The 25,159-nt window shown below is 35.2% G+C and overlaps 1 protein-coding gene across 1 annotated transcript in view; it reads right to left on the reverse strand.

Annotated features, from left to right (window-relative positions):
• LOC115210728 (tetratricopeptide repeat protein 7B) overlaps positions 1-25,159 on the reverse strand; it is a 176,438-nt gene that overhangs the window by 20,687 nt on the left and 130,592 nt on the right. The window contains exons 16-17 of the mRNA XM_029779438.2: positions 20,652-20,795; positions 12,051-12,148 (exon numbers count right to left, since the gene is read on the reverse strand). Coding sequence (XP_029635298.1) covers positions 12,051-12,148; positions 20,652-20,795 — 242 coding nt within the window. The remainder of the gene's footprint in view (positions 1-12,050; positions 12,149-20,651; positions 20,796-25,159) is intronic.

Below are 25,159 nucleotides of genomic sequence, written 5' to 3' on the forward strand. Positions count from 1 at the left end.
ACCATCTAAAAGACAAATGAAAGGAGACATTAGATAATGAAATCTTAGATTCATTATGTTAGTAATAAAGACACACTGGTCATGCCTGGCCATGCTATTGTTTAATTCCAGGTCAATCACAATCAAGTGGATCAAAAATCTACTTGATTGGGGTTGTCCTGGAGCTAAACAACAGCAACAACTCTAAGAAATTACTTGGGTTAACAACTCCTCTGTCTGCTATACTGAGGTTTGTAATCATCAGACATTGCTGGAGTAACAACTCGTCACTGGCAAGGAAACAAAGGAACTTCTATATCAAGGGTGTCGAATACATGGCCTGTCAGCTGGGTCCAGTCTGTGGCAATGTTTTGTCCTGTCCTTGGCTCAATTTTATAAAAAAGCAAAAATTATTATCATTTTAATTTCAAAATATTCTGTAAAATATATATCACTAGCATGCATTTAGTGTTGGAGCCTGACTAGAGTCATAATTATTACCAATTCTGATTAGTCTTACTGAATCTTTAGTTATCTTGAACGATGTAAAAGAAGCTTATGAATGAATTCATACACTAAAAGGTGTTATCCACTTCTACTTCATCTTCTTTATATACACCGAGATTCCCCACTCCCACTTTTATACACATGTTTGTCCAAATGGATTTTAATGATACACATGATACTGAAGGGTTTTGTAGCTGAACTATTGAAAGCTTTCTATCAAGTGTTGATCTTCTCAAGAACTGTATGTATTCGTTTGGACAATGTCTGTCTCCATTCTTACTCTAAGGACTAACAACTCTGCACACAAACTGTACTAACACCTCATATTTTTTTTCCCATTCTTTATTATCACTAGAATTGTTATAATGTATATTGATCCCTTTTTCCATTTCCTTTGGCCTATATTATAAGTAAGAGTTTTAGGAATAAATGTCCCAATGCAAACTGCAAAGATCTAGTTCTATTCTTCAATCCAATTCAAAAAGCTAAATGAGTTTGATAACTCTGCTCTACATAGTTATTCAACTTGTTAGAAATAGCAGTCAATTTTCTTTAAACCACAACTACTTTCTTAAAAAAAATAGAAGTCTAAGACTACATTGTATAAATTAATATTAGATATGTGGTACCTAAAAAAGAAGGAATAATCCTATCTAGAACACTCTTGAATGTGGATCTGCCTGGAACAAAAATATTCATTGATTGCTATATTGAGGCTTGAAATTAAAGACCTTTCCTGAGTTAACAACTTCTTTACTGACAGTTGAATATTTCTGACCTTTAATATCTATTAACTCCAACATTACATTTAAGATCTGTCATTTTGCTTACTGTTTTCCTATGCTATATCAATGCCATCCAACAAACTTTTCAGTCTCTTTCATAACTATATGCATATGTATGGGATGAAGAAATGAGAGGAGTGTGAGAGAGGTGGAGGCTCAATACACCAGCTTCCTTCCCTCTCAAACATTCTTATCAATGAACTTCAACAACTCTCTTTTCATGTACAACAGTTAAAAAAACCTCTCAATCCATATACAAGCTAGTGGATTAAATTGTTTTGCCATGAGGAACAAGATAAGACCAAGATTTCAGTTAACATACTTTACTGGAGAGCACTTTTGGATAAAAGGTAGTGCCAGAACTGTTGCACTTTTCTTCTTCTTCACAGCAAAATCTTATGCAGCAGACTAAATTCATTGTTCAACTTAACACCATTACTGATCCTAGGGTGTCTTTAGAAGCATCCAGATCAGTTGTAAGCAATCAGGTCGGGTTTCTAGCCTGAGGATACCAGAAAAGAATTGTGGGTGATGACCTTCCACCTCTGACTAGACCATTTATAAATGGTTTAGTCAGATGTGGAAGGTCATTACAAAACATTCAACTGCTGAAAATTCAACTGCTAACACTAATTGCCAATATTAACTATCATTAGTTCCTTCAGATCCTACTGTTTACCTCATTCATCTATCTTGTATGACCAACAAGTATGAAGATATGAAAATCTCTCTCTCTTCTGTCTGTCTCTCTCTCCCCGCACCATAAAACAATTCCCACTGTGACACCTTGGGCAAGTATCTTCTATTATAGCCCATCATGTGTGTGTGTGTGTGTGTGTGTGTGTGTGTGCATATGTGTGTATGCATTACTGTTTCCTTGCTTTGGAATTGCATGATAGTTGTAAACGAGTGTCACCATCATGCAAGCAGTGTTTTTCATTTCCAATATTCTATCTGGCCATGGGAAAATATTACCTTATTTAGAAACAGGTGAGGGTTAGCAACAGGAAAGGCATCCAGCTGTAGAAAATCTACCTCAACAAATTCTGTCCAATCCATGCAAGCATGGAAAAGTGGACATTATAATGATGATGATGTATATAATGTATAGTGAACACTGATTTCTTTTAGCATAATCTTTGAGGAAAGCAGGCTAATTAAAAATGAAACCAGCAATAATGAGGAATGCAAAAAAAAAGCTTGGTTTTCCTGAATTACTAAAATGAATACAGATATGCTTAAAAAGAGGTGAATCATTCACTACCCACTAACTTTTTTTATATTTCTGACATTTTCAAACTTGTCTTCAAATTTCAAATTGTTTTAATGTCAGCAATTCCATGTTATACAACATTACATCTTGTAATACATACTTGGGTGCTTTGATCCTTGTCACTATTCATAAAATTTCTCTTCTAGAACTTACAAATAATCATATTACCTTTAACTTTCACTGGTTTCAATCATTAGACTGTGGCCATGCTGGGGCACTGCCCTGAACAATTTTAGTTGAACAAATCAACCCCAGTACTTACTTTTTTGTAAAGCCTAGTATTTACTCTACCAATCTCTTTTGCCAAACTGCTTTGGCAAATGTACACTGTATTTATATGAATAATATATAGTCTATTGACTAATTTTTCTACACGCTAGGCCACAGGTAGTAAAAATTGATTTTTTTTTTGGAGTCAAGTACCCTGACCTCCTAATATGCTGCAAATCTCGGAATCATTAGAAATTATTTTTTTTCATTGAATGAATTCCTGTGACCTCCTAATATTGCAAAATTAGGTTACTTAAGGTGAGCCTGGTAACTGATGGTTTTGGGGTCTTGTTGTTTGTAACTTTTGGTAAGCCATGGTGCAACCAACAACATGGTAAAAATCCCTGCCATTAATTTGGTGTGGATGGGTAATCTACTACATATGTGGAAAATCGGTGTGAGTTTGTTTGTGGCATTGTTAGCTAACTCTTCCTACATCGTTTTATTGATTTTGATGAAACTTGACATGTGAGTAGAACTCATCTGGAAACCTTGTGACATACTTAGATTACTGAAAAAATCGATAATACGGCTCCTGGAAGAGATCTTTATATCTAACTCATATAACTAATGTTTTTTTAAACACCCAAGAGAAATAACTGATAGTACCTGTACAATATTTTTTTTAAACACTCAAGGGGAATTACCAATTTCATTCTTTATGTTCGATTACATTGAATATTGATTTTTTTGTATGTCCTATTTCTAATTATTGCAGACAATATCACTTTTATACTTTATTTGACATACGAGTAGAACTCATGTCGTCTGGAAACCTCATGACATACTTAGATTGTTGAAAAAAAATCGATAATAGGGCCCTTCCAATGGATCCTTCTATCTACTACATATTACTAATATTTTATTTAAACAACCCAAGGGAAATAACCCATACCACCTGCAGATTTTAGTGAAGTGATCAATATTTGATTCTCATGATCAGCCGACCTAATTCTGCATTTCACTACTCACAGTTTTGAACTACTAAATATAATTATTGCACTTCCTTAATTTGAATCTTAAACCTTAAAGACTTCATTCATACATTTCTATACATACATATTTTTTTGAATGCCCATTACTCCAATAATTCTGCATTTTTACAGTTACACTTTTTCCATGACAGTAGATAATTTTTTTATTCCACAACATATTTGTAGTGGTTTCATGCAGGCATAGCGTGGATTCGATCTTCGATTACCAGATTTCACTTAACACTTCAACAGCACTTTTCTCACAGTAAAACAATAGTTTTCCTGTGAATGACAGCAGTTATACATTTCCCAGGTGCCTTCGCTAAGCAGAATAATGTCTTTGCCTCTCACCAATCTCCGCCAACCTCTCTCACCAACCTCCGACAATCTTTCTCGCCAACCTCCAAAAACCTCTCTCGCCAACCTCCAACAATCTCTCCCTCCTCCAGCTGACAGTTTTTTGTACTTTTTTATGACAGAAAATACAACTTTTGTGGCAGTTATAACAGAATTGCTTTCTTATATCAGAGTAATAATGTGTTTCAATAGAACATCTTTACCTCCAGGAATTACTGGGTACACCAGCTAGTATCAAATAATTCAATTACAACATATATTTAAATTAAACATGAAAAAAATTAAAATATTATCATCACTTACATGGAAAAATTGAAATTTTATTTTTCTGTATTTTATAAGGTAAAATCTTAAATTATTAATTGACACATTATTAATTATCTTATAACAGCAATGCCTGGAAAAATCATGGATTACATGGAAAAATGCGAGCATGAAAAGTCATATTCATAAGATTATGAACCTTAAGTTTTTGTAACAGTATAGGACAAGCTATTATACAAAAACAGTATATAGATTTAAGCTTTAAGTAACACACATTTAGGATCTCACAATAGTTCTAGCTTTAGTTAAAAAAAAATTAATTATGCAATAGATATTGTTCAATTGTAATGTTAAAATCATTTAATAAAAGGAACTATTTTTGTATAAATTGTATGTATATATTACATGATTTTACCATATTAAAGAATATATATTCCATGTATATTAAACAATGCAGTCCCTTCTTGATACCATTTTTCTTATTACACAGAATCATTTCCCTTGTTATCCATCGTTCAGCCTTTAATTCTGATCTCCACCCATACGTTCATTGATTACCCCACCCCATTCCCAGTGCCAACAAATTATCTCTCCTCCTCCACCACCACCAAACATCTCACCTTCCTCATACACTGTGCTCACCTCTCCCACTATTCCTCATCCACTCATAGGTACAGGCATGGCTGTGTGGTATGAAACTTGCTTCTCAACCACATGGTTTCAGGTTCAGTTTCACTGCATGACATCTCGGGTAAGTGTCTTCTACTATAGCCTCAGGTCAATCAAAGCCTTGTGAGTGGATTTGGCAGATGGAAACTGAAAGAAGCCTGTTGTATATATGTATATATTTATGTGTGCGTGTCATTGTGTCTGTGTTTGTCCTCCACCACTGCTTGACAACCAGTGTTAGTGTGTTTTCAACCCTGTAACTTAGCAGTTCACCAAAAGAGACCTAATAAATAAGCGCTAGGCTTAAAAAATAAGTCCTGGGGTCCATTTGTTTCAACTAAAACCCTTCAAGGCAGTATCCCAGCATGCTCCACCCTCTATTCTAAAACATGAGTAGTCACATAGTTCCTTTATAGCAAGAAATCTGCTTTGCTTCAGCCTTTTCTTTCATACTTTACCCCTTTCTACTCTTTATTCACCTAGCATAAAGTTTTTCCCTCCCAACTCAAGGTTCACAGTCTTGCAAGATGCATGACAACTTCACTAGTGCTGATGGCACAAAAACAGTACATACTGTAAAATAATTAGTGTTAGGAAGGGCACCCAACAATAGAAACTGTGCTGAACAGATACTGGGGCACAATGCAGTTCTTGGGACCTCAGATCCTGTCAAACCATCTAACCTATGCCATGATGATGATGATGGTGGAGATGGAGGAGGAGGAGGTGGTTGTGGTGGTGGTGGAGGAGGAGGAGGAGGAGGAGCGGTTGTATCCAGCACACCTTTGCATTATTACCAATTGTAGTAGGGTAGTGAAACACAAAATTTTAAGAAGTATATATTTTCGTAGCCACTTATATACATAAACTACAGTATATAGCTGCATATGAACTGAAACAAGGTACGTTTTATCATTTTGATGCTTCTATTTCAGTTTTACATTTTGCTTCTGGATCATTCTGATGTATTAGTAAAACAATAAACAACCTCAAGTGATATGACCTTACAGACTATGCAGACACACTCATTGAAATATAATAAACAATTAATGCATTATGACAATCGAACAAAACTGTATCCTTATAGCAATTTAAACTCTTCATTACACACTAGCTACCTTGAACAATTGATATAATTAATGCCATCATAAATATGACTGCACTGTTAGAACTGAGAAAATGGACAAAATTTAGTTCTCATGTACATTGTGTATACTATTTACCCATAGTACATAGGTACATGGCTCAGTGGTTAGAGCGTTGGACTCACAATCATGAGGTTACGAATTCGATTCTCAGACTAGGCTGTGTGTTGTGTTCTTGAAAAAGACACTTTATTTCACGTTGCTCCAGTTTGCTCAGCTGTAGAAATGAGTTGTGACATCACTGATGCCAAGCTGTATCAGCCTTTGCCTTTCCTTTAGATAACATTGGTGACGTGGAGAGGGGAGGTTGGTATGCAACTGCTGGTCTTCCATAAACAACCTTGCCCAGACTTGTGCCTCAGAGGGTAGCTTCCTAGGTGCAACCCCATAAGTCATTCATGACCGAAGGGGGTCTTTATCCTTTACACTTTATGTACCCATAATATTTAACTGTAACCCTTGAATATTGAAACTGGGCAATATACAGCGCAAAATCCTAACTGTTTTATGTTCAGTTTGGCCAATGTCATTTTAGAATGATGTTGTAGGGTAGGGTCTTACATCTACCCTACAATGTCACACTAAAACAATTAATCACATCATCAAAATCTTGAATCTATGAGATAATGCATGATTAATTCAAAACAATATGAATAAACAAGCATTTCTGGAAAAAAGTGTGCATTATATACCAACAGATATAACACACACACATGCTTCTACTCTTTCATATTGTGTGAATGTATGTGTAACTATTTATCCACCTATTTGTCTATCTTTAGTTAGTAACCTTTCTTATCTTCAGTCATTAATCTTCAGCTACTTACAAAACAGACATAAACAGACTCAAAGAACATTAAACTTGAGTCTTCATATCTGAACCAACAAGTATTTTAAAAATGAACAGTTATTGATCTTTTATACAAGGTCTACACATACCCCATTAGAGAGTACCGCTCTCTTAAAATATTAGATTAAAAACTTCTCAACAGTTCTCGCCCTATACCTCCACCTTTCAATGCTATAGTTAGTAACCAGGTACTCCAGTCATTAATACAAGCCTTTGTTTATTCACTGATATCTAGTGTGTCAATCAGATATAGGATTGAATTTTCTGCTCTAATTATCAAATAATTTCTAAGTATACATTATTATATTAAGCATATCCAAAGTATCTGTCACATCAACCTCGTTTATTAAACTTTGAAGAGATACATCATACAGGTTAAGAAATAAATACAATATCAGGTTATTAAGACTGTCATGCTCAAGAAAATCATTTGATAACAGACTGTTAACAGACCCAGCACTACAAGTTACCTAGTCTAACAAGCTATACTTCTTTCATAACAATTTCTATCATTATTATGACTTAAATATTTCTGTATTTAACTGACCTGCTGGAAATAGCAACTAAATTTCCCTCAAATTATCCCTTACCATCTTTAAAAAAAATGAAGTAAGCCTCAAAATTCTAATTAGAAATAATTATATGGGGAGGAAAAAGCTCAGTATTAGCTCAATGATTGACATTTTAATGATTTCCACAAATACAAGAGAACTCCAGACATGTTTCAGTCTTAGACTTCTGCAGTAAGGTATAAACTTCACCTTACTTTACCAAGGGAATCTCGACTTTGCACCACTCATGTACAATGCTGTACATCTATTTAGTGATACTCTCATCACATCACTACTTCAGTAAATATAGTGAAGTCTGTTTTGCTGAGGAAGCAACCCTAACATTTCATTCATTCTTCCAGTATGTCCCACCCACTCATGCCCTAAAAGCAATTCAACCTAAACATTATTCAACAGTCACTTAAAGAGAAAACTGTGAGGCTGTTTGTATGTCCTTCTTCTTTACATACACACTTAACTAAATCAAACAACAGATTTGTTGATAGGTTGTCATCCTCCTCCTCCTCCTCTAACATCTGTTTTCCATGCTGGCATGAGTTGGACAGTTTGACCAGAGCTGGCAAGTCGGAGAGCTGAACCAGGTTCCAGTCTGATTTAGCTTAGTTTTTACAGCTGGATGCCTTTTCTAATACCACATAGGTATTTTCTGAAACTAGAATACTGCACTAAAATATTTGTTTCTAATCTAAGTACAAGGCCCACACTTTCAAAGAGAGCAGATTAATCAATACCATCAATCCCTTTACTTGACTGGTTCTATATTTTATCAACCCCTGAGAAATAAAGACAAAGTTGACCTCAGATGTATTTGAACTCAGAACATTAAGAGCTGGAAGAAATATCACAAGACACTTTTACCAGTGTTCTATCAATTCTGCTGGCTCTCTACCTTAAAAGATTTTAGGTATGACAAAAATAGAAGGCGGTGAGCTGGCAGAATCGTTAGCATGCCGGGCAAAATGCGTAACCGTATTTCATGTGCCGTTACGTTCTGAGTTCAAATTCCGCCGAGGTCGACTTTGCCTTTCATCCTTTCAGGGTCAATAAATTAAGTACCAGTTACGCACTGGGGTCGATATAATCGACTTAATCCACTTGTCTGTCCTTGTTTGTCCTCTCTGTGTTTAGCCCATTGTGGGTAGTAAAGAAATAGGTATGACAAAAATATTTTTATTAACAAATTTAAAAGATTTATTACAAAAACTGCAATTTAATGCTTTATAAAAAACTTTACGCATGGCAAAAATATTTTTATAAACCTATTTAAAAGATTTATTACAAAAACTGTAAACAGTTTGGACACAGATGTAAACATTCAAGTTACATAAAGAGAGTGAAAATGTGAGGAGAAAGTCGGTTGATATATGAGTAGGCCATTCTACTTTAATTGGTGATGTTATTTCCTCCCAGGTCATCTCAGATCAAGCATAACTATGAACAAAGCATTCCAACAGATCATTCTGTCTTTTATTCAGACATAGATTATTTAAGATTATATTATCCATTCAGCTCTTTCTTTTTTATGAGGGCGGGATGCAATTTAATCTTTTTCACTTCAGAAATCAAATATATGCACTCAAAATTTCATCACCCTTACTTGCAGAAAGTAGTTTTATATGCCAGTCTATCTTTTGTTGAGAAATGTCATGATTGGAACTAATTGCTGTTGAGATATGTCAAGTTCACTGAGGCTATACGACTTGCAGAAAATACCAATTCTATTTTTTGACAGACATTTAACATCATTACTGGAATAACCACAAAATTTAATTTCACAAATAAAGGGTTACAGGAGATTAGTGAAACGACTATTTCGATGCTCTCTCTTTATTACTTTGTTTGTTGTTTAGCTCCAAGTCAACCCTGAGCAAGAGGATCTAGATCCAACAGTCCAATTGTGATCAATCATTTTATTGTGTCTAAGATTACATTATACAATGTTTTTTTTTGTTTTTTTTTCCTTTTTGTGTTTTTAAGATGGTGGGGTAAGTTTAAAGTATATTTGGCTGCTATTTCTAGTAGACTGGGCAATTACATAAACTCTCTCTCTCTCTCTCCTGCTAATCAACAATGTTGATGTGGCTGAGACTGAATGTCAATTTAAAAACAAAGGTCAAAGTGATTAAAGGTCACCTCCTACTTGCATTGCCTTCATATCACAGCACAAAATAATAATTATATGTCTATTCTGATAAGATCAAACTATATTGAAAAGAAGGCTATAGAGGAGAATTAATAAATATTATTATCAGGAATTTGGTATAAGTGAATCCAAAGATACAGTCTTCAGTGATATAACAACACTGCTGAAGCTTTTGAGAAGGTAGTTTTAATTTTATTTATTTTTACAGAAAGCAACATCAATAAGGTTCACATCCTTTGCATTCTGGTTGGGATGATGGAGTAACGTAAGAATATGTCTGGAATATGTTACATAAATACAATAACATCAACCTCATTGACAAAGCCATTAAGAACTATTCAAAATGAAAGCAGAACAGACAAAACCAATGCCCTCCTTAATCCATGATTAGGGAGGGTATTGGTTGTGTCTGTTTATTTATATTTAAATGTTCTCTAAATCAATCCAATTGAGATTTCTCCCCCAGTTTCCGAAATATTAAGCTGAGGAGAGAGATAAATCTCCTTCTGGATAAACAGTTCAAAAATGAAATAAATTGGCTTGCTGCTTGTTGTGAAGAAGATGGAAAAGTTTAATGTTTCAAGAACTCCTTAGGCCACTGGTATATCACAGGTATCTTTCTCAATAAGAGGAATGGAACTGTCATAGTGGTGTCTACTTATAGCTATATAGCCTCAGTTATTAGGATTCAAGTACCTTCGCATATATAGATGTATAGCGCTACTACTAAGAGAATACGAATGAGGCTTTCTACTAGTTTTCTAGTATCGAATCATTTTAGGCATCCATACTCTCACATTCATAAAAAGAGACATATCGCAAATACATAAAATATTTAAAAGCAGCAACAGCATTAAAGAAACAACAAAACAAAATTAAACAAAAACCGGGCAGAATAATACATGAAAGAGTGAAACAAAGGCTTAATTCTGTCTATGTGCCTATGTGTATATGTGCATGTATGTATATATGCACGCGTGTGTGGGGTGTGCAAAAATCAATTTAGAACAAAGTTTTGATTCACAGTGTGATGTGGAATGTCAACATAACCTATTCAATAAGAAGCCAGATTACAGAAACAATGAAGTAGATCCAGTTGTGCTGGCTTATACTTTAGTTATCTCTTTGGTGAAGGGTAGTGGATAATTGGCTAGGAAGAAATAATGTTACTGAAATATTAATTTCTATCTTTGTCACAAGGTCACAAACTTGTGGGGGTAATAGTGGTAGTTGAGTGAATCAACTCCAGTATATTATGGGTGCTTATTTATCAACCAAGGATGGGTGTGTGGGTGGCAAATAACAGACAACGATCAACCCAGACAGCAGGATTTGAACTGAAAAACGGTGCCAACCATAGCCACACCAATTGACTGGAATAATGCAACTAAGTACCTTGAGGCATTTAGTCACTTACTCTATAGTTCCTATCACTTAGACTGTTACTTAAGTTGACATACAGTGGAATTGTTGTATCTACATCATACAGCACCAATTGTTAAGCATTATGTTTCTGCATTTAAGTTGTTAAAAAGTTAATCATTTTAGGACCAGCACTAAATCCCAATTCTTTAGACCTACAAGTGAGATATCTCCTTCCTAGATTTAAACCAGTCCATAAGTATCTTTCCAAGAAAACCAAGCAATTCTTTAGGCATACAAAGGTGATATAGAATTTAGTGTCCTCTGGACAATAAAAATACCTACAGTAGATTTAAACTCAGCAGATATTAGTCCATAAATAAGTAGGTTCAGTAATTTATCACTTTAGTGATATATCCTTTAATCCACCTTTGAAGTTACACCTTTAATTACTATATTTCAATACTCGAGTTGTTTATTTGTAGGAATCAACTACTTGAATTTGATATTACCACTAACCACTAAACTGTGAAGTAGGGAAATTGGAATAAACAAGTGTCATGCTCAGATGGAAAACAAAATAGCTGGAGTAATAAGGTGTGAACTTATGGAGATATAGTCAATAGTTCAGCACCTTAACCTCACAATTAATGGGGCCTCAAATATAATCAAAAGAAGAATTAGGTACATATATGAAGAGGGAGGTTAGTCAACTGTAATAATGTGGGCCACGGAAGAAATGTTGAACTCTAAGAATGAGTTACTAGGAAGACAGTTCAAGTTAAAACAGTGGAATAAGAAATAGAAAGAAAATAATGATAATAATAGTAGTAATGATGATGATGACGATGATGATGATGATGATGATAATTCAGCAGGAAAAGTGAAGAGATTACATACCATGAAAGCTACTTGGTAAGATAGTGGAAATATGGCAGAAGTTTCCTGTACGCAGGATTCAGCTTCTGTTGTTCGGTCTAAACTGAGATAAAGTTCAGCTGCAAATGGAAGAAACAAATTAATGCATTACATAACATCATCACCATCAACAGTTTAACATATTTGTACCTGTTGCAAACTGAATCAATTGGAGGTAAATTATTTCATCTGTCTATTTATTATTTGTTAATTATAGTTTATTTTTGGTTTTTAATTGTCATAATTTTTTTGATTGTTCTTTTTTACCTAGTTTCTTTTTTCATATTTTAATCAGTCAGGTAAGACAGTAACCATGACCTTTGTAGATTTACCCAGATGGTAGAGATTGATGTTGAGCTTGAACTTCTACAGATTTTTATTCTTCTTAATAAGTTAATCAGATAAGGCAGTTTAATGCCCATGACCTTTGCTGACCTCTCTAGATTGGTGAAACTGATGTGGCCAATACTCAACTAAAACACTGGCAGTTCAATGTAGGCAAAGAGAATATCAACAAGCATGTGCAGGTACCTAAAACAATATGCAAAAGCATGGTAGATGCTACTAAGTTATACTTACTACCAAGTGACAGCTAAGGATTTACTTGGAGTCAGGATAATATAAATAAATCCAGTTGAACTAAATGAGTGATAAAACAATTCAATTTCCAAATTCATAGAGGCATAAAAGATATCATGTGAGAGGCTACTGACCAGAAAATCACAAGATCAAATATTCTAAAGCAATTAGACATTCAGTTCCATGTAGCTAACCCAAGAACTAATTCTACTTTACAGGTGGGGGATTAGTAGAAAGATTATCTAACAACAATATGTGCACGAATTCCAATATGTGTATGAGTTCAAATAAAGATGATATTTATATTTTCAAAAAGCTCTCCTACCCTTCATACTATTATGGGCAAACAGATACAAAATTAGTCGAAGAAATAATAATTTAACTCTTAAGCTTTATTAGCAGAAGCTAGTCAATCATAATAACATCACATTAACTGATAGTGTGTAAGTTTATTACGTGTGACATAAAGTAAACATAGCTACAGGCCTATACCTAAAGGTTTCATCCAATAACCTGCAATATAGTAATATCACCATCTTTAAACCACCTTTACTCAGTTATTTCACATTCTCAGTTTAAGGAGGCCCATGAAAACTCTGGCCACTTCATTTCTTTCTCAAAATATAAAAATAAAAATGATAAAAACAAGAAAATAGAAGAAAAAAATATGCAAGATGTTATTATATTTATTTCACATTATACTGGTCCCCATAGGCGGTGGTGGTTATACAAATACATCGGTTGACTAAACAATAATAAGGGCTTGTCTTTTACTTGAAGGTAGTGAAGATTACAGTAGAGAGCAAATAGAGAAATAACCTCACTTGATATTTTAGCTTTAATAAGTCCTAACTATGAACTAAGAAGCATTAATGATAGATAAGACAAAACACCAAGACCTTTGTAACATGACATGAGTGAAAACAAAGAGCATGACAAACAGTAGATGACATTCAAATTGTACAACTCTAGTTTCCTCACCGCAAGCAGATAATTCAAATTGTACAATAAACTTCTAATTGTAAAAAAAGTGCATGGCAATTGTTAATGACTGAAAAAAAAACTTTCTTGAAACATATCTTCTAAGATAGTTAATTTGAATCCTGTCCACCCAAGTATGATAAAGATAAAGATAATGTCTACAGTCATCATAGCTTGAGTGTACCTGAAGCACAGTCAGGTCTGACAAAAATCCGCTCTCTCAACAGCATGGTAATTCATTGGTATAACAGATAAATGTCTCTTTTAAAGATAATCAACTAGCTATCAGTAGCGGTGGAACTGTGTCACTGATAGTAACCTACTGAAAGCTCTTCCTGTGTTTTTAGTCATCAGACAGCTGGCCTTTTGGGTATTATCAGTGGTATAAAGCTATGTCCCCCTGTAGAGGGGGAAGGGCCAAGTGAAGAAATATTAGATTACCTTCTCATGGAACATGCAATCAAATTTTCCTGTTGGTTTTTACATTGTATTTCAAAAAGATCACTTTATACTACATTGTTCTAGTTTCATTCTAGCTGTTGGGAGTGAATACTAACAGTAGACTGGCATCCTCTCTGGGGAGAGATTTATATCTCCTTTACAAAATATCATAAAAACACAGTTATGCACTGATCCTTAAAAGCCTTCATGTCTTAGGAAGCTTTTATATCTCGTGTAACTGCTTGAAGGGCGGAAAACAAGGTGTGATAATGGAAGGTACCTGTGGAAGAGGACAAGCAAAGGAAACATAGGAAGCATTAACAGGATCAAATCACACAATCTGTTGGCTCTCAAAGACAAGATGACAAAGAAAGAGACAAATGACAATATCTACACAACTGACTGATCAAGCAGACTCAGTCAATCATAGAAAAAATAAGCACAGTTCATGACAGCGATGATGATCACTATGACTGTGGCTGTGTTATATCGCACGTTCGGATGGCGTACCTTCACCAATAACGTACCTCTACTCAACTACCGAACTCTCACTTCCAACAACTCGACGTCTAGTCTACCGACGGCTCCAGCTCGCTCTACACAACGCTTCTATGACTAGCTTTCACATCCATTATTTATATGTATTGGACTAGCCTACTTATCGTCTGGGGGCATCCACACAACACCTCCCACTTTTGAGAGCTTTTTCTAAACCTGAATTTATCAATTTTATTTCTTTGGTGAGAAACTAGCATATCTTTTTCTCTTAGCGTTAATTTCCATCATTTCTGTAGGTTTTCTCTTCCTGTTTGACCTACATGTCGGTTCTGCTTCTGCTTGTGGTTCTGGGACCTTGAACAGATCATACCATATATCCATTGGTTCTTCTCGCTTCTCTTGATTTTTGGTACATCTTTTTTTAATTGGTTTATATGCCTTCTGTATTCATATTTTGGTCCTTTTACCATGTACATCACGTTACTCAGTTATACTTCCTTGTTCCCAGTCCTGTTTTCCGTTTCTATATATTTTAAAATACACTTCATCACCCGTGTTAAAAAATTTCATTCTTCTTCCCGAATTTTCTATTCTCTGTTTCCTACTCAGCAACAATTTATCAAAAATAGGACGCATTTTTCTGGAAAACATCAAATTTGCGGATGACTTACCCGACTCTGCATTTGGATTCAGTGTTATTCAATACACCTGCAAAAACTTTGTCATTCCCATCTGGTCTTTCTTAAAGCTCTCTTGAATGTGTCAACGAATCTTTCTGCTAACACATTTGACCTTGGATGGTATAGCAGAGTTAACACATGCTTCATTTGAACCGACTTACAGAATCTTTTGAACACCTTCACCGTAAATTGTGTACCATTATCTGACACGATTGTATCTGGCACCCCATAATGAGCGAATAATTCTTCCAAGAAGTCAATCATCACACTTGTGGTTGGCCTTGAACATTTACATACTTCAGGCCATTTGGAATAGCTATCCACTATGATGATATAATGAGAGCCATTTATTGGGCCTGTGAAATCCACATGCAGTCTAGACCATGCCGAATCCATTTTTGGCCACGGTTGAATCTGCACTGGGGGTGCCTTTGCTGCCATAGCACAACCCCAACACTGTTTTACCAGTTTTTCTTTAAATTTAAACATTCCCACCGAATGTTAAACTGTGACTACAAAAGAATGAAAGATAAAGTCAACTTCGGTGGAATTTGAACTCAGGGCATAAAGACAGATGAAATGCCACTAAGCATTATACCCAGTGCACTTACAATTCTGCCAACTTGCTGCCTCAATAATAATAATAATAATAATAATAATAATAATAATCCTTTTTACTATAGGCACAAGGTATGAAATTCTGGGGGAGGGGACTAGTCGATTACATCAACCCCAGCATGTAACTGGTATTTATTTTATCGACCTCCCAAAAGGATGAAAGGTAAAGTTGACCTTGGTAGAATTTGAACTCAGAACGTAAAGATGGATGAAATGCTGCTAAGCATCTTGCCTGGCATGCTAATGATTCTGCCAGCTTACTGCCTTAATAATAATAATAATAATAACAAAAATAATAATAGTTTCTAACATAAACACAAGGCTGTAAATTTAATAGCACACAATAATTGATTCACTCAAGTCCATTAGGTGAGAGAGGTACTTATTTTATCAACTCAAGAAGGATTTGAACTCAATATGTAAAAGAATTTAACAAGATACTGCAAGACACTTAGTCCAACACTCCACAATGATAACATCAACACCAACATCATCAACAACAACAACAACAATAACAGTAGTAGCTGTTGTTGTTGAAAATATTCAGCTGCATCGGTATATTCTAAAGTGCAATCTATTGACGTATACTGAACTGACAAAAAAAAAAGAAAAAATTCCAATAAATCAACTGTTTGTTTCTAGGCTAAAACTATTTTCTTCTTCCTCTTCTGCTTCCTCCTCCTCCTCCTCCTCTTGATCGCCACCACCATCACCGTTGTGTTTGTTTATTCTATGCTAAGACATCACATCTCAGTGAGTAAAACAAAACAAAAGGGTGCCTCTTGCAATCAATCAATGTTTGCCTAATTGTATTAATAATCAGCCACCACTGATACCACAATGCTTACCCTTCAACAGTTCTTGGGATAAAGCAAGAGAGTAGTGGCAGTGGCGGTGGTGGTGGGGAGGAGGAGGATGAGGAGAAGGAAAAGGAGAAGGAGAAGAAGAAGAAGAAGAAGAAGAAGAAGAAGAAGAAGAAGAAGAAGAAGAGAAGAAACATGAAGATGAAGAAACATGAAGATGAAGAAAGACAAAGAAAATGAAGAAGGAGAAAAGACAAGAAAAAAGATGAAGAAGGTAAAATCAAGACCAACAACAAGAAATATAAAAAAAAAAGAAAACATAAGTCTGTATAAAACTAATCTTGATTGAATTCATTTTGCCATAACAAAACAAACAGTTCGATAGTTTCTACTGCATGGAGCTATTGTGTAAGAATGCCAGAACCATGGAGTGTAGATCTTGTAAGAGGAGAGAACAAGAGGGGTAATAAAAGAAAATGTTCCAAGGCCAAAAACAAAGCAGAAATATCAGTTATTTGTCAGAGAGACAAGCCAGACTTGATTGCATCAGTATTAATAGAGAAAATGCAATTATAGAGCATTGAAACAGCCAATATGAGGACTGAATAGACAAGTCAGACTGGTGAAAGAAGCTAGTTAGTAGAGAACTGGGAAGTACTTCTCAACATCCCAGCATTTGTTTTGTATTCACACTGGCAAATAACATGATGTTGTCTGACTTGATGTTATTTTAGAGGACAATAGAAATGGTGAAGCTGAGGTAGCGGTGGTTGCAGTGGTTGTGAAGATTGGGTGGGATATAAACAAGTGAATGAATAAATATATATAAATAAAATAGAAAAGAAAGGTGGAGGGGGAGAGGGGGGAGCAAAGGAAGTGGAGTGTGAAGGTTGGAGGTTTGGGGTAGTGACTGAAGTAAGTATTGAAAGAGCGGTGGGGTGTATTTAAAAAGGAAGCAACATTGATGAAACAATTTGTCAGAAATGACATTATCCAAACCAAAGAGCTATAGAGATTTTTCAAACATTTCATTGTATGGAAATAACACTCTCTCTCTCTCTCTCTCTCTCTCTCTCTCTCTCTCTCTCTCTCTCTCTCTCTCTCTCTCTCTCTCTCTCTCTCTCCGCACTTTCTCTTTCTTTCCATTTAATTCAATTGAAGAAAAGAGCAAACAGCAGTTGCTGAACAGTTCTATAGCTTGCCGTATTTAACTACAAAAGAACCCAGATGCATGCTAACATGTATTCTAAAGAATCGATATATTATATAATGGAGACTGACATCACTTTCTTATAATGGATTCATTCTGGTCAAGGTTGTTATGATTCTGGTGAAACCTCTGAAACACTTTTACACATTCAAATATACCAACACTATTATTCACCTAATACTCATTCAACTATAATGTCTTTCTTTTTCCTCATCTACATATATTATTAACCAGATTATCCTAGTAACATTTGAAGCCTTCGTCTACAGTTCTATAATTTATACAAATTTGAGATACTGAATATTATCCCTCTCACTGTAAAATTAAATTTCATGGTTATTCCAGTAATGAAGTTATAAAATCTACCAAAAAATAGAATTGGTATTTTCTGAAAGTCACACTGCCTCAATGAATGTGACATATATCAACAACAAAAAGTTTCAAACATGACATTCTTCAACAAAGATAGATTGGTATATAAAACCGCTTTCCACTGTTAAGGGTAATGAAATTTTGACTGGATACATCTGATATCTGCAGTAAAAGAGTTAATTACATTTCCCATTGTGACATTTTAGAATGTCAGCAAATTACTTCTTTCTTAGGACGTTACAAAATACAGAAACTTTTTTTTGTCAACCACCTAGAAAGTTTGAAAATCATTGACGCTTCTTGCTTTTATCATCATCCATCATCATCCAGTGTTTTAAATCCAGGTTTTATCCCCATTAACAGAGGTGGCCAGATCTACCTCAATGCCATAGCAACAGCCCTCACAACATCTCGCCATCTTGTCTTGTTTTGGGCATCCTCTTTCCTCAAGCCAACCCGCCCAATCTCCTCCTCTACCTGTCCCCTCCACTTTTTCCTCTGTCTACCTCGCTTTCATGGTCCATTTACCTCAAACTCAAGTACCCTCCTCAGAACATGCTCCTCATCCCTCCTCAACACATGCCCATACCACTGCACTCCATTCACCCTTGCCAACCGTTCCACAAATTCCTCCAACCCCAGTAACCCCATCAATTCCTCAGTCCTCCTTTTATCAAACAGCCTCACACCACACATTTCTCTCACCATTACTCTCTTGGTCCTTCTCAAAATTGCCATCACTCTTTCCCTCAAAATTGACATCTCTCTCTCCCATACAGCATTGCAGCTCTCACGCAACTCCTATAGACCCTTCCTTTCATCTTCAATGAGAACCTTTTCCCATATAACAATGCTCCACATTCCCTTTATCATGCAAACTAACATAACAACTATAATGTTTTAGTCATTGCCAGTACTATCAATTTTCTTTAAAAAATACCACAAAAGAGCACACAATATCCTTAAGCAAGAAAAAGTCCAAGGTAAGACATTAAACTCCATCTAGTGGAGAGGTTCCATCTAGGAAGTTTAGGAGTTTGGGGGAGAACAGAATTACTCCTTAGTCCTTTCTACTTCCGAGTCCACTCTGTCCCAGTGTAGTGGTATTTGTCAAGAGCCCTGGTTATGAGCTGCATAGCGAAAGATGTTCCTGTGGTTAAAGCATATAGGACACACATGAAGGTTGCTCCCTACTCTCCAACATGTGTCACACAGGCCCAGTGGGAGATAAGCAGAGTAAGCTGTAAATAAACCAGCAGAAGGAAACAGGAAACCACTGCTATATCTTTCTCAAGAAAAACCATGAACTTCCAGACTTTGGCATTAAGGCCCATGACTCCTGACACCTGTAAGCATGGCACCTGAAGAGGGAGAATCAGGAAAATGGTTACCTGCTAATACAAGGGGTGAAGTAATGTTAAGGAACTAGACAACAAATCATGAGTTTAACCCATGCTACAAAAAAGGGGGTTTTCTCTGTTCTCCCAACCACTAAAAATAGATGCTATTCTCATTTCATAGTTCAACAATTAAGATTCAGCTGTAAAATGTGAAGCCTTTTCATGGTTGCTTGCCTGCTATGAATAGCAGCTAAATCTTCCTCAAATTAAACCCTACAATCTTCAATAAAAAAAGAATACAACTAAAAGTGTAGTTCTACATATATGTAAAAAAATAGGATAGTCCTATCTAGAATGTCTTTGAACATAAATTTTCTTGATCAGGACTGACCTGGGGCTAAACAACAACAACAACAACATGGTCTAATCGCTCATGTGAAAATGTCCAAACTATCAAAAGCAATCCTATACAAGCTATCATGGAAAAATGATTGTAAAATTGTTTTTAAAAAGGCTAAACAATTAGTACATAAGTACTTCTACCACCCATTCTACAACAAATATAACAGGTGTCTCAACATGTACACAGACATTCTACAGCGATATTTATCATAAATATGTATAGTATGCTCTCTCTTTCCCTCTCTCTTTGTGTGTGTGTGTGTGTGTGTGTGTGTGCATGTACACACACACACACAGAGTATAACATAATAAACATGACATAATAATGAGTGTGTACATTTTTTGAGACACCCAGTATTTGTGTGTGTATATATATATATATACATATATATGTGTGTGTTTGAATATACAAGTGTATGTGTAAGAATATAAACATCCTGGAGTTAATTTGATACTCATATATTGTTGCTGTTGATGGTGTTGTTGTTGTTGATCTAAGTGCTCCAAATTAATAAGTTCCCTGGCTATATACCAAAGCAGGATTTAGCAGTACTATGAAAATATTTGTTTCCCTCCAGAACAAAAACAAAGAAGTTGATTTTAGCCAGTGATTAAATAATATTAGAAGTGAATTATAAAAAAGATCAGCAGATCAGCACCTAAATGTAACCATATCTGAGCTTGTAGCATCCAAATCTGTTGAGAACCATGGCGTGGGACGTAGGAACTGTTCATAGAAGAAGCCACTTCAGACAAGGCATGCTCTACACGAGATGCAGCTATTGATTCTGCACGAATTGATCCTGTGAAAAGAAATAAACATGTTTCTTTTGATACTGAACAATAAGATCAAATATACAATAAATAATTCAACAGTAAAGGAATAGAATACAAAGAAAGTTGTGTGGCACAATCTACAATATATGATTTCATTAGTTCTATAGAAGACTATATTTCTTGCCTTGCTTTAAAGCATTTGTACAATGATAAATCCACAGAGAAAGCATGTACGTCGAACAAACTAGTTATTAAATCCCTGCATGTTCTCTACAGGGGTTATTATCCCAAAATTCTTTTAAAGCAAAGCTAGAAACATAGTCTTATACAAAACAAAGTGAACAGTATATTAAATAACCCACCACCATTGATGTTATCATCATCATCATTATCAACATCGTTATTATTTACAACTAATATTTAAAACTGATATCAAGTGAGCTTCAACCAAAAATGGATTCTCTATTTGATCACTTGCTTTGTTAGAAATAGCTTACTATCTTTAAAAAGAAACAATACATTAGATAATGCATCATCATAATTTAACACTTGTTGTCCATGCTGACATGGGTTTCCATATATAAATTGTTTGAATAAAAGACATAATGATCTCAGCTGGATTGTCTTTTATCTTAGATCAACTGGATTAGCCCTGAACTCAGGTTAAACGAGAACTAATATTTCACAGTTTTTAGCACACTGGGCAAAAATCCTTAGTAGCATTTCATCTGTCTTTACATTCTGAGTTCAAGTTCCACTGAGGTCAATTTTGTCTTTCATCCTTTCAGGGTTGATAAAATAAATACCAGTTGAACATTGCAGTTGATGTAGTCAACTTAATCCCTCCTCCAAAATTGCTGGCATTGTGCTAAAATTTGAAACCAATATTTCACAGTTTTCGATGATCACATATAATATTTATCATAGCAACAGCAGCAAAGATTTTTAACTTTGGCACGTAACCACAAATATGCACTGAATGGATTTATTTGATTGCATTGATTCTAGTGTGATACTGATGCTTATTTTATTGAAAACAAAGTAACCCCTACTGAAATTAGAATTCAGAATGTAAAGAGACAGAACTAAATAATACAAGGCATTATGCCCAATCTTCCACAATTTCTGTTGCTCCAATGATCTAATAATAATTCTTTCTAATTCTTTTAGCACAAGGCATAAGCGCAGGAGTGGCTGTGTGGTAAGTAGCTTGCTTACCAACCACATGGTTCCGGGTTCATTCCCACTGCATGGCACCTTGGGCAAGTGTCTTCTACTATAGCCTTGGACCGACTAAAGCCTTGTGAGTGAATTTGGTAGACAGAAACTGAAAGAAGCCCGTCGTATATATGTATATATATATATATATGTATGTGCGTATGTATATGTTTGTGTGTCCGTGTTTGTCCCTCCAGCATCAGTTGTCAAACAATGTTGGAGGGACAAACACAGACACACAAACATATACAAACACATACACATATATATATTGACAACCGATGCTGGTTTGTTTACGTCCCCTTAACTTAGCGGTTTGGCAAAAGAGACCAATAGAATAAGTACTAGGCTTACAAAGAATTAGTCCTGGGGTCAGTTTGCTCGACTAAAGGCGATGCTCCAGCATGGCCACAGTCAAATGACTGAAACAAGTAAAAAGAGTAAAAGTGTAAAGCAATTGCATGACCCCAAAAAATGAAAGGCAATTTTGATTTCAGTGGCATTTGAACTCAGAACATAAAGCCAGAAAAACTGCTACAAAGGATTTTGCCTGCATAGTAACAATTCTTCCAGCTCACCATACTCCATACACCTAATAATAACTACTAGATAGCCTTGACCTATGCCTGTCTTTGGATGATGACATAGCAAGTAATGAATAAAAACAATTACGTGAAATGAATACAAAATAATAGTGGTCATCATCATGAGAATAATGAAGATGGTGACAATGTTCATTATTATAGTAATAAAAATGATGTTCATCAATATAATAATAATGATGATGATAATGGTTTCAAATTTTGGCACAAGGCCAGGAATTTGAGGGGAGGGTGCTAGTTGAGTACAATGACCCCAGCGTTCAACTGATACTTAATTAATTGAGCTCCGAAAGGATGAAAGGCAAAGTCAACCTCGGCGGAATTTGAACCCGGAACAAGCAGACAGACAAATGATGATGATGATGATGATGATGATGATGTGATGATGTGATGATATGATGATGTGATGATGATGATAATAATAATAATAATAATAATAATAATAATAATAATAATAATAATAATAATAATAACAACAACAACAACAAAGAATTTGACAAACTAAGTAAATATAAGGACCTCCCCAAGCTTTCACTTGCCCCAGGACACTGGGTGTGTCTCGGCAAGTGACTGTAACAAACATGCAGATTAAAAGTAAAAAATATTAATAATGATAATAATTTACATTGGTTTCCGTAATCATAGTAACAACAATAATGACATGTTGCATTGGTCAAAGAGTATAGTAAGATGAATCAACTTCCAGAATGTGACCAATGCACATTTGACTTGCTCTAGAGCAGTGGCTCTCAACCTTTTTTACTTATGGACCCTTTAATTACAATTTTATTCTGGTGGACCCCATAGCCATTTGATGTTTAAAAACTAGTTTTAGAGATGCTTCTTTCAAACTTCCTATTTCGTTTTTCACCCATTTACTTGTGTAGGTTTGCAATAGTTCTCTCTTTGTAAACATGTTTCAGTAGCTGAAAATATGTTGAACTATGTTAAGTGTTAGAGAAAGGCACCAAGATGTTTCTTGCAATAAATACATCTGAAGCAAAGTTTTTTCCACTGAACCCCTAAAATACAACCATGGGTCCCCAATTTACTGTTTTGCTTGTGTAGACCTGCCAGGGGTCATGTGGAACCAAGTTGAGAACCACTGCTCTAGAGGAATGAATTTCAATGTTTAACCAGGCTAAGTTTGACTCAGAATACAGAGGAACAAAACAAAAAATACTGAAAGGCATTAAAACTACTAATAATAAAGATGTATAACTTTGGTATATGACCACATATTGGTGGAAGGTGGCACAGTCAGTCAATTAAATCCTTTTCTTTTATACACACTGGACAAAAGAAAGCTGACATTTACCATATTGTGAAATCACTTTCGACAACAACAATAATTTACTGACCCAGGTGAGATTTGAACTCAGATTGTAAAACAATATCATTAAATAGAACAAAGTACTCTAAAAATTCTTTAGTAGTAATAATTATTTCAAATTTTTGCCATAAGGGCAGCTGGAGGGAGGTGGGGATGAATCAATTACATTGACCCCAGTGTTCAACTGGTACTTATTTTATCGACCCTGAAAAGATGAAAGGCAAAGTTCAACCTCGGCGGAATTTAGATTCAGAAGATAGCAACAGGTGAAATACCGCTAAGCATTTCATCCAGCATGCTAACAATTCTGCCAGCTCACCACTTTAACTTTAGTAGTAATAGTGATTGCTAGCAGAGACATAAAACCACACATTTTGAATGCCGTTATAGTTGATGATATTGACACCAGTACTTCATTGGCCTCTGAATGAGGGGAAATATATTCAACCAGGAATTTAAATAAGAAAGAATTCAGCTAAATACCACAAGCTGTTTTGCTCACGATTATAGCAATTATATCATTCACACACGCTACTTTGAACAACAATAATAATGATTTCTAATGTAGATACACAACTGCCACAAATTTTAATGATCATGTTATTTGACTGGTGTTTATTTATTAACCTCAGGAGGATCACAAAAAAATTTTAGCTTCCTATAAATTTAATTCAGAATGTAAAGGGATTTTACAAGGTAATTAAGTTCATCACTCCACCAAATCTGCCATTAACCACCAACACCATCTTCAATGATAATCATTGTCATCATCATAATTTTTTAGCACCCACTTTTCCATACTTACATTGGTCAGACAGAATTTGAGGTGAATTTTCCACAGCCAGATGCCATTTTCTGTTGCCAACCCTCATCTATTACCAAATAAGGTAATATTTCCCCCATGATCAGACATGTTTACACAGAAGATTGGAAATAAAAGACACTGCTTGCATGATGACACTCATTTACAACTATCACACAATGCCAAAGCAAGGAGACAAAAACACAAATAACACACACATATACACAAGGCTTTGGTCAGCCTAGGGCTATAGCAGAAGGCACTTGACCAAGGGGTCATGCAGGAACCATGTGATTGGGAAGCAAACATAATAATAATAATAATAATAATAATAATAATAATAATAATGGTTTCAAATTTTGGTACAAGGCCAGCAATTTCAAGGGAAGGGGTAAGTTGATTACATCAACCCCAGTGCTCAACTGGTACTTATTT

Source organism: Octopus sinensis, linkage group LG4 (genome assembly GCF_006345805.1).
Source record: "Octopus sinensis linkage group LG4, ASM634580v1, whole genome shotgun sequence".
Taxonomy (NCBI): Eukaryota; Metazoa; Mollusca; class Cephalopoda; order Octopoda; family Octopodidae; genus Octopus; species Octopus sinensis.